This window comes from Sturnira hondurensis, unplaced genomic scaffold (genome assembly GCF_014824575.4).
Source record: "Sturnira hondurensis isolate 20B ecotype Veracruz unplaced genomic scaffold, ASM1482457v3 Scaffold0016663, whole genome shotgun sequence".
NCBI classification, from domain to species: Eukaryota; Metazoa; Chordata; class Mammalia; order Chiroptera; family Phyllostomidae; genus Sturnira; species Sturnira hondurensis.
The window spans coordinates 8,310,174-8,321,708 of NW_028089294.1; the positions used below are offsets into that span (position 1 = coordinate 8,310,174).

The following is an 11,535-nucleotide window of genomic DNA, read 5'->3' on the forward strand; positions in this document are numbered from 1 at the left end:
AACTGAAAATAATAAATTAGACTTGACTTTTAACTCTTTTCCATCATCTTTATTCAATCTATTTCTCCAAACTTGTCCTATCTCTTTTTGGAACTTCTCTAGGATTCTAGAGAAACCTGCTTCCTATCCTTGTAAATACATAATTATAATAGTTTGCTAGCAGAAATTCCCATCAGATATACCTAAAACAATTTTCTCTCCCTTGTTTAAGACTATTTGAGTAATTTCCTCTTGCTTTACTTCATCAAGTTCAAATAGTTTTTCTTGGTTTTCAGAGCTTTTTATTCTGTTCCCTAGTGTGTATACCTACAAACCTGACCAGTCCAGTTGTCTCACTCTGCTCATTTTAATCTGTATACAACGTTGGTTGTATCTTCACTCTCTCGGGTATTTTTTTCTCTCCCTTTTTAAATAAATCTACTAAACCTACGTCACGTCTCAGTTCTTCAAATGTTGCCAGGTTATTCAGCCACTCCGATGTTTTCCTTCATATGGTTTCTTTGGCAGTTGTAATCAACCTTATGCTATGGCCTTGTTATTTGAAAATAATTACTAAAACTATAAAATCCTGAAGTATTGCTCGACTGTGTGAGTCTTTTGATGAACTCTGTATCTCCAATGTTACCTATAGGTTTTTAGCACATGGTTCTCTAGTTCTATGTGCTGCATACGTACGCTCTTCAACTAGGTAATAAAAGCATTAGGTAGAGGTGAGGTATATATTTCCTAAAATGCTTGGCACATTTCCAGATACTTGATGGGTTCTTAAATAACTTATAGTAGATTTTTTCCAATTAATTTTATTTTAACTGTTAAAACTGAAAGCTCACCTTTTAAGCTACTGTTGGAAAGTTCTTCTGCTTTAGTAAGCACAAAGTGTACTGAAATAATTTCATATTTAGTTGACAATTTACTATTTTATTTTCATTAGAAAAATTAGTCTTATTATACAGTACTACTGTCATTCTTTGTGAGGGAACATGAGCTAAATCTGGCTGATTGGAGAACTCGCTTGGGACTTTTAAAATGTTAGGTTATCATCTTCTGAAATTTTAACATGAAAAAAATTCAATCAGTCAAAAACTTCTGAATGGTCTCTAAGAGAAAAGGTGCATGTATGTTTATTCACTCACTCAACAGATAGTTACTGGATACCTCACCATTTTCTAGGTCCTGTTCTAGACATTGATGATTCAGTGTGAAATAAAACAGACAAAGCTCTGATGGAGCTTCCACTCTAGAGGGAAACCACAGGCAACACCTCTCCCTCTTAGATAAGTTTTATTTCTTTTATGTATAGATATAAAATTCATATGCATATATAGTGTAGACATATCTACATAATTTTACAGAGGTAAAAATGGCTAAAACTATATTAATTTGAGATGTAGATATAATAGTGAGATACATGAATAGGTGTTGTGGAGAAAAACATGGAGGAGGGAAAGAGGAAGTTCTGGGCCAGAGGGAGGTTGGGGTTCTGGAAAGGCCCGGTGATTATTGTCTTTGATGACATCAGTGAGTATTGTATCCCACATTGTGCAGCATGTGTTTCCTGCTTCCCTGCAGCCTTGGCTTTGACTTCACGTATTGCCATTCTACCACAATTAGCATTCATTAAAGTGGGGGAAAGAATTATTCTCAATGTTCATTATAAGAGACATATACTTATGATTACGTGTTTTTTTAAAGAAAAATAGCAGCTTTAATGAAATTTATATTCCAGGATGATGTTGTTAATATGGAAAGACAGAGAGACTAGTAAAGGGGATTAAGCCTCCCATAAGTCTTTTTTTTAGGACGTAGAGTTTATGTCAGCCAGGCATGCGTTCTTGTTTTTTATCCCAGTATGTATGTATCCCTTATTTTTGAAAGATTTTTTTCCTTAACTCACTGTGAGGGAATGATGAAATGGGAAAGAGCTCTATTTCTGTTTCAAAGAGAAGGAAATATCTTGTTTTAGTTAAAGCATAGTAAACAGATGCAGCTCAGGTTCCTGTGCCCTGCTCCAGCCTCCCTACTCTGAATTACCCTTAGATGTTCCACAGTCTCGCTTTCAAATACCTTCTACTAGATGGCAGTTGTAAAAGGCTTATTTATTTTTAATCTTTTAAGCATTGTTTTTATTTTTTAAATATTTTATTTATTTATATCTAAACAGAGGGGAAGAAAGGGAAACATCAATGTGTGGTTGCCTCTCGCACGCCCCCCGGGGGCGGACCTGGCCTGCAACCGAGGCATGTGCCCTGACTGGGAATTGAACTGACAACCCTTTGGTTCACAGGCTGGTGCTCAATACACTGAGCTAGACCAGCCATTGTTTTTTAAATAAAATTTATATATTTATATATATAAAACATATACTCTTAACAAGCCTGGTTTCCTACCCTAACATAGCTTGGGCATTTGGGATATATTTAATAATAATTATGAGTTATCATTGAGGTCTAAAGAAGATTATACATGTTTACTTATATTTTATTATAATTCAGACTCCTGTGCCTAGTTTTAAAAGAAAAGTGGACTGTTATTTTCAGATTCAGGATCGTCATCAGACTAACCTTGTTATTTGCAGGAGTCCAGTTACTTGCTCTTCTAGTTCCCACTTTGATCTCTTACCTGCTGGATGAAAATTCTTTTGCCTCAGCAAACACAGCCTCCAAAGATCTTCATGAATTTGCACTCCAGAATTTAATGCGTATCGGACCTCTGTATCCACATGCTTTCAAGACGGTGATGGGAGCAGCTCCCGAGTTGAAAATACGTTTGGAAACTGCTGTTCGAGCAAGCCAAGCCAGCAAAGCTAAAGCCGCCACCAGGCAGCCAGCCCCAACTATGCCTTCTGCACCAACGATTAAGCTAAAAACAAGTTTTTTTTAACTTGCTATTCCATTCATTTTTATTTATGTTGTCAACTAGAAGCTAATTAGTGATAGCCACTGAATCGTTCCAGACTGTAGGTTTTACTTTACTTGTATATTGGTATTATATGCTTCCAAGTAGGTTAGGTGAAATAACGCTCACACTGCTCTCTTGTTTTGAAGGAGTGATTTATTTTATGTAATGTGGTAAACGTGCTTTCACTTTTCTCCTGATACTTTTTCTGTTTTATTAATTAATTTATTTTTTAAATACTGAGCCAGACTTTTACATTTAAATGCGAAAAATAATTGTATCATGTAGTTGGGCTGCTTATTGATATTGTCAGAAAAAATAGGTAGGATTCAGCACCTGCCATGAAAACTTTAATTGAAAAATTTAAATTTTGAAGTTAGCAAAATCATGTAAAATGCCTGTTTTGTAGTGTATATAATATGAATAGTCACGTTTTCTTAGCATGTCTCAACGTGTCCTTACCTTTCTAATAGGTCTTTTTACTTTCATATTAGATTACTAAATTATGCTTGTGTATTTTTTTTGTTAACTAAATTAAAACTTTCATTTAAGATCCATTAAAATATTTCAGATGTGGAATAATGGTCTGCTTTTTTTTTAATGGCTAAAATTTGGCCTCAGTTATGTTTTGTAATTACAGAGCCTTGAGTTCTGGCTATAATGGTCAGTTTCATTCATCAAATATTTATTGAGTGCCTGTTGTGGATAAGGGATCAAGCTAAGTGCTTCAGGGCATACAAAAATGAGTTAGCCGTAATAATAGTTATGCCAATGTCCAATGCAATGGCAATTTACAAAATCAAATAGGTAATTGATGAAACAACGTTTGCCATCATGTTTAGCAAATTTTAAACAGCAAGTTTTACCAGTGTTATGTTGACTATATTCAAAATCAAGTCATCTTTCTGAACATTTATACCTATTTGTCATCTACCTCCTCTGTAATCTCTCATACCGCCACCAATTGGCAGCTCAAAAATCTTTGCCCTTCTTCCTCATTCAGTAATTTAGACTTCAGATAGGTACTTTCTCTCACCTATTTCTCACTGACTTTTATCTCTACAGGGTTGTTTTTCATTTCAGACTTGCTTTTCTGAAGTTATTCTCCTTGTTTTTTGGAGAGGTTTTTTTTTGGTAACAGTTTTATTGAGTTATAATTCTCATACCATATAATTCATCCATTGAAAAATGTACAAATCAGTATTTTTTAGTATACACACAGAGTAATACAACCATTGGTAAAAACAATTTGGAACATTTTCATTATCCTATAAAGAAATGCTGTACCCCCCACAACCTTTCCATCTCTCTCTCTTTTTAAATATATTTTATTGATTATGCTAGTATAGTTGTCCCATTTTCCCCCCTTTATTACCCTCTGCCCTGTACTCCTCTCCCAACTGCATTATCCCCTCCCCCCCACATTACCTGCCCTTAGTTCATGGCCATGGGTTGTAGACATAAGTTCTTTGACTTCTCCATTTCTTAAGCTATTCTGAACCTGCCCCTATTTTGTACCTACCATTTAACTTTCCATTTCTCTTTAATCTTATATTTCTCTCTCTTTTTATTCTCCTATTATGAACACTTCATATAAATGAAATCATGTCATATGTGGTTTTTTGTGACTGGCTTCTTCACATATTGTTGATCTGTGTGATAGTATATACATTGGTACTTTACCCCTTTTGTGGCTGGATAATATTCCATTGTATGAATGCCACATTTTATTTATCCTTTGAACATTTGGGTTGTTTTCCCCTTTTGCCTGTCATGAATAATGCTTCTGTGAACCAATGTTTACAAATTTGGGGGTAGACATAAGTTTTCATTTCCCTTGGGTGTATAGCTGGGAGTGGACTTCCCTACCCACAGGTAACTGTTCAAGTCATTAAGGGCCTGCCAGACTGTTTTCCCGTTCCTTGTTTCTTGTAGACATAAAACCTTTTCACTCACCTACTTAAAAAGTATGCTTATTTTTGACTGGGCTATTTTCTGCTGTTCTTGGTAGCCCCCCCCCCCCCCCAGACTTTTTCCGTAATTTTCCACTTTGCAGTGGAATCTTTGTTTCCCAGTTTGCGGTAGACTCCATCATGCATTAGCAATGGCTGTGCCACTTTCTTCTCCCTCTCTCCCTTATGCTTTCTCTTCCTCTCTTCACCCGTCCCAATACATCTTTATACTTTCTCCAAACTCTTCCACACCACCTACTTCTTCTTTTCTAAGATTATATCTATAAAATATTTGTTGGGAGAATTGTATTTTTCAATTTGTTCCATTGCCCAACCCATGAGATTTTTCTCAACCCAATTAAGCATTTTTATTTAAGAATATTCAAAATCGAGAAGCTAAGAGGAACATCGTGATAGCCAGTGGATTCTTTCAGAAGCTTACTCTGAGAAGTCTTAAGGTTATCAGAAATAAAGTATCCTCTATTTGCTTTCCAAATTCTTGTTAATAATATCATAGTACAGCTCCCAAATCATAGTCCCAGTCCTAAGTAGGTTCTGCCATCAGGGAAAGAACTTTGGACAACCGACACCTGTGGGGGCTTCAGTTTCCCCGTCTATCAAATGAAAGGAACATTTACCAACTATTCTCTCCATGATCTTTTGCACATTGAAGCCAGTACATATGTCTGTTTACCCTGCCCCCCTTTTTGAAATCAAGAGAGTGACTCTTTGGCCAATCCTTTAATATCAGCACATATTATTTAGTCTGAAAAGTAGTTTTTGCACGTATGTGAAATGGCTATCACAGTGTGACAGTATAACACATTAAATTCAAACAGCAGCTGAAATACTGCAGAGTATCACTTTCAAGAAGAGCTGCCATTTCTGTTGAGTGTCAGGCACTGTGCTAGAACTTTGTAGCCCTTACTTTTATTCAAACAATGCCAAGGGTGGATATAATTAGCCCAGTTTTCAAAATGCATTTAATTATATGAATTACTGTGCTTCACATATTCTTCATTCTTAATTGGAATTTTGAGGTTGGTGCCAGAAATGGCTAGAGTACAGCTATAAATAAATGTCTTGCCTTAATGCTTCACATCAGATGGGTTCTTTTTAAAACCTGAGTCAATCATTAAACATCCATTTATAATTCGAAAAGCTTATAGCATTATTATTTATGGGCTTCATAAAATTTTACTTAAATAAATGGGAACTGCGTGTGTTAATCATAATTCAGAAAAATTGTTCTGAGCTAAGGGACTAAACAAGCGTGAGAACCATGCATACACAAGCAACCAGTACAACTATTGTTTCTCTTCCCTCAGGAAATCTTATTCACAGCCTTGGTTCCCTGTCCACGGGACCTGTCTCTTTTGGGCATTGGAACTCAGGGGTTTTCGTGTCAGGCATTGTTTTCCTCATACACATGCTCTTTTCCCCTTGACTTTGCACGTGAGTCCAAAGAATCCAAGAAAATGTAAGTGATCTTGTTTGACCTTTCTAACTTCTCACTCCTGATTACTCATCCTCTCCTTGAATCTCTTCCTTTTTTTTTTTGATGGCTACTTACATTTTAATAATAATGCTGCATGTGACTTTTTAAAAAGGAAAACTTGCAGATTATTTCCTGGAGTAGTTCCTTAAAGAAGCTATAAAAATATGACAGGATTGAATTTTGACACATATTGCTTCATCTTAGTTGTGATGGTTTTTGAAATAACAGATGGGAAATGAAACTGGGTCTTTTCCAAATTCTAAGAAAATGCTTGAGAGTGCCTTTAAATCTCCACAAGTATTTTGATATCACTAAACATTTTTTAAAATGAAATTTTAGTTGACTATGAGGCTTTATGAAGCTAGTAGAAAGCCTCAGTAGAGCTGGGCTATTTTTTAGTAAAACATGCTTGTTTAAAATACGGAAGGTGACAGTCCTTCTCCACACACCGTGGGGCCTCAATGTGTGTGCATAATGGGCCGCTTAGTGAGTTGAAGGGTCGCCATTTAACGCCACACGGGAAGGGCAAAGACAAACCGGTGTGTATCCAAGAAGTGATACGAAGGAGGGTGAAAAGGGGCAATAGGATCATTGATCTGCAGAGAGGAGGGCCCGTTGGCAGACTGCACCAACAGGTCAGCGCTTCAAAGAGGCAGGGTGCAATCAGAATGAGAATTTCCTAAGAGAGCTCTTTAAAGATGATTGCCTTATTTATAGTGCATTTCTTGTCACAATGAGAACTTGAATTCTCTCATGCTGTATTGTACTCATGCATTGGACAGTTATTTATGGGACACCTACTGTATGCTAGGTATTGGGAATACAATAGTGACCAGTCAAGCAAAGAATCTGCCATATGTTTACGTTCTGCCTGGAAAGAAAGAGAAAATAACCACAGGTGTGTGATATGACAGAGACTAATATGCAGAGAATTCCTTCATACGGTTGTCTGGAGCCCTAGCCCAGCCACTTCAGACTTGTGTATGGGACTACCCACCCTTAGCTGTGTCAGAAGCTCCTCAAACTCAAAATTAATTTACACTTGCACTCCTCACCTCCTTATCTAACACCCGCTTCTCAACTCATGATCTCCCAGCAAACAGGGCAAGTCTTTTAACCTTTTGGGTAGCCACTTGTAAATCTTAGCTTCATCCGTGACTCTTCCCTCACTATGCTTAATGCACCGCCCTGTTTCCTAAATACCTGCTCAAAGCCTTCCACGTGTCGTCATTGCCATTATTAGCATCCTGATCCAAATCAACACGTGGGACTGCAGTAGAGCAGTGTTTGGCGTGGACGGTTAGGGCAGTGCAGCTGGGTTGGAAGCTGGCTTTGTCACAAGCTGTGTAACCCTGGGCAAGTTACTAGTCCTCTTTGTGTCTGTTTCTGCCTCTGTAAAGTGGAACAGTAATGATACCTATCTTACAGACTAGCTGTGCATTAAATGAGTTAATGCTTGATAGGACTTTAAAATAGTGCCTGACCTTTGGAAAACAATTTAGAAGGGTGAACTAATACTATATTTCCCACACAGAAACTGAAATGAGCTTTATTCAGATCTGATGGCTGAAAACTCTTCAGTTGGTTACTTTACCCATAAAGACCATTTCCTTAAGATGACCCTCAAGCCATTCTGCCTTTTATTTCATCTGGCCCTGTGGCCATTCGTTGTGTCCCTGTTTGTCAAATGGAGGTAATGTTAGTACTTACCTCATGCGATGTTGTAGGGATCCAATTAATGCACTCAAAATGCATTATTTTAATTGAGCATATGCTCAATAAGTACTGGCTACAAAAATAATTGTTATAACTTTCCTCTTGTTCTTTATTGTTAGCTATATTGGACTTCTTTCAAGTTATCAAATGCGCTATGTACTTTTTCTGTGTAAAGTGTTTAAATTTTGCTTTAAAAGCTCTATTCCACCCTTTTCTAGATAATTTATACTCGTTTCACATTTAATCTGGTTACATTCTCATAAACATGTTGCAGCTTTAATTTGGTTATGGCCATAAACTAAAAACTACAGTCTAAATTATCTTTTGCTTCTGTAATGAAAAGGTGTGTATTGGCTCTTTAACCTTATACACTCTTTGGTTAAAATGTTTCACATTATGAGTTCATTTGAAAGTGTCTATGAGCTGGTTCAAACCACTCCTCTCATTATGTCATGTCCTGCAGCTGGGGGCACCTCTGGGAGAGGAGATAACGTGGACAGTGGTAGAATTTGCCATTGCAGGGAAGAACTGCAAGGGCTAAAATGAACATGGATTGAACAACAAACTAACAGTAGGATGCCGAGGGCCTGCAGAACAGAGGGAGGGAAATGAAGTTCTTGTAAACTAAGTTAAATCTTGTTTGAAAAGTTAAGAAAACATGGGTCTGCAAAAATTAAAACAAAAACATACCGGACCTCCTTAACCCGATTTCATTTCTCTTGCTTATCTGACATAAAGCCCAGATTTCCCTCCCCACCCTCACCATGTTTGTTTGTTTGTTTGTTTGTTTATATATTTTTTAAAATACCACACTTGAATTCTTTGGAAAACGGACTTAATTTATAGTAAAGGACTGTCAGAGAGGAGTTGGTGTGTGTGGGGGGTGGGTGATATTCTGAGCAGTTCAAGCCAAAATGAAGATTGGATGTTTTCTTCTGAAAGAAGGTTCAACATGGAAACGAGTATGTCTCTGTTGCAGAGTTGGCAGAAATACAGAGCTTATAAAAAAATGTTCTCCTCTCCTCATCCCCCACCCCAGTTATTTTTATGCAGTGGAGATTACATTAATTATTCAAAATTTAGTTCCTGCCTTAGAAATGGGGGGACCATGGTTGTTTTCAGAAAAAAGTAGAAAAAGAAAACAATCTGTTGAGTAGAGCTTTTATTCACTTAAAATTTTAAGGAAGAAATTAAGAAGCAAGTGGTGGAGTTGATGGGGAGAAAGAAAAAGAATGTTCAAACCCAGTTTATGTGTGTTTACAGAAATAGAATCTTAAGTTGCTCACCATTAATATTCCAAGAGAAGTCTTGGTAAGCTTCAGAGTTCTGTATCAGTTTAGTGAGTCCCTATGTCAGATACTTAGATTTGTTGAAGCTATCCCGACTTTAGATTTGAAGTATTTATTTCTCTAAATATTAGCCACCACAATGTTAAGATCAATTTTAATTTTAAAATTAAATTTTGTTTTGTTAGCCTTATTTACATAAATTTAAAAACTTTAATTTTAAAATTAAGACTAGGCAACTCTAATTTCAACCATACTCTTCCAAAAGAAAATAGTGGTAGTAATGATAATAAATAATAGAGGCTGTTTTTCCATTCTCTCACAAGACTGTGGTGTAGATTTCATTATTGAACTCAAAGAAGAAATTCAGAAATAGAATCCCTTCACTTCCCAACTTGTGATTGGCTGTATCCACAGCCCAGTTCTGCACAGGGAGCAAGGTTGGAGGCTGAGGAACCACAGAGGCGGGGACAGGCCCCATGGAGCAGGGTAGGCAGACAGGAGCGATCAGAGAAATTAGGAAATGAGCAGATGTAGAAGAGCGTGATAAACAGTGGGCGATTGCACATTCCTCTTCCCCAGTGTTGCATTTACCCTGGCTTCTTGTCAAATCATCTACTCTTCTTTTCTTGGCAGAATTCCAAAAAGGCCATCCAGTTCAACGAAATGAAGCTAGGGTAAATCGAAGCCTTTTCTTTCACCAGTTGGAGACCCACATAACAGGTCATCTGGAATCTTTAAAAAAAAAATCACTTGCTTTAGTAAAAAATACAAAAAAGATCGCAGGTGAATTATTTGCCATTTTGTAGAACAATAATCACTATCACACAAAGTACACACATATAAACCAAAAAGAGCAAACATTCCAATTATTGAAACAACATTAGTACTTCACAATTTTTCACTGCAACCTGGGTACATTGATATAGAAATCAACATTTTGACAGCTGCTCTCTGTGTGTGGAAAAGGAACACTATTTTTTGTGTTACGGGCTTTACTAAAACGATCAGGAAATCAGCAACACCTTGAGGTCTGAGGCTTAGCGGTCGGGCATAGACATTATTTTTCAAAAAAATTATTTTAACTCTTCTGAATTAAAGTTCTGAATAGGGAATAAGAAAGCAAAAGGAATAATTGAGCAGCTAGTATTTAAATTTTATGTGTTCCTCCAGTTAGTCTAGTGAACTCTTAAAATAAAAGCTATTATTCAGTATATACTGTATGTCTGTCTGGCATTATGCAAGGGATTTACATTTCTTCTCGCATTTAATCTTTATCATGACTTTAGAAGGCAAATATTATTCTCATAATAAATATCAGAACTGCAGCAGAAAAAGTTTAAACCATTTGTCCAAGATTTCCAAATTTGGAAAACTGTAGAGTGAGAAATAAAATTTAGGTTTAACTCATTATAAATGCTGTGTCCTTTCTAGTTATTAATTTTTTAGAATACTTTTTTTCAGATTCAAAAATATTTCTGCTGTATTTTCTGAACACATATTGAGAGGGGCCTTTGTTGGGATATGGATGTGACCTGGCTGCCAAGGACCATGGACTGGTGTGAGCACCCGTGAACGATGATGGCCTCACGGTACTAGGCAGTGGGGGCAGTAGATGCTGTTGAGCGAGCACCTGTACTGTGTGGCCGTCACAGTCAAAATGTCACATTCCAAATACTGAGCAAGTAGAGCAAGGAGTCTGCATTAAAATTTTGTGTTTGGCTTGAACATTCCTCCACAGAAACTATTCGGATGATTAAGAAGGCCAAAGCTATGGGCAACTGGTGATTGGAACTTCACCATGACAACCTGACTGCTCCTGCATCATGTCTCATGCAGAGATTTTTGGCAAAACACTAAATCACCCAGCTGACTCAGCCCTGCTACAGTCCAGATTTGGTGCCCTGCAACTTCTGGCTTTTCCCAAAACTGAAATCACCTTTGAAAAGGAAGAGACTTCAGATAGTCAATGAGATTTAAGAAAATATGATGAGGCAGCTGATGGCAATTAGGAGAACTATGTGATGTCCCAAGGTGCCTACTTTGAAGGGGGCTGAGGCATCATTGCCCTGTGTACAATGTGTCTTGTATCTTCTTCAATAAAGATCTCTATGTTTCATATTACATGGCTGTGTGCCTTCTGGACAGACCTCATGTTATATGCAATAAAGAATGTACTTAAAAATGT

At 37.0% G+C, this 11,535-nt stretch overlaps 1 protein-coding gene across 3 annotated transcripts in view; it reads left to right on the top strand.

Annotated features, from left to right (window-relative positions):
• Window positions 1-3,471, top strand: part of HEATR5B (HEAT repeat containing 5B) — a 75,417-nt gene extending 71,946 nt beyond the window's left edge. For all 3 annotated transcript variants that reach the window (XM_037066561.1, XM_037066562.1, XM_037066563.1), the window contains exon 36: window positions 2,576-3,471. In XM_037066561.1, coding sequence (XP_036922456.1) covers window positions 2,576-2,880 — 305 coding nt within the window. In that variant the 3' untranslated portion in view covers window positions 2,881-3,471. The remainder of the gene's footprint in view (window positions 1-2,575) is intronic.
• The last annotated feature ends 8,064 nt before the right edge of the window (window positions 3,472-11,535 follow it).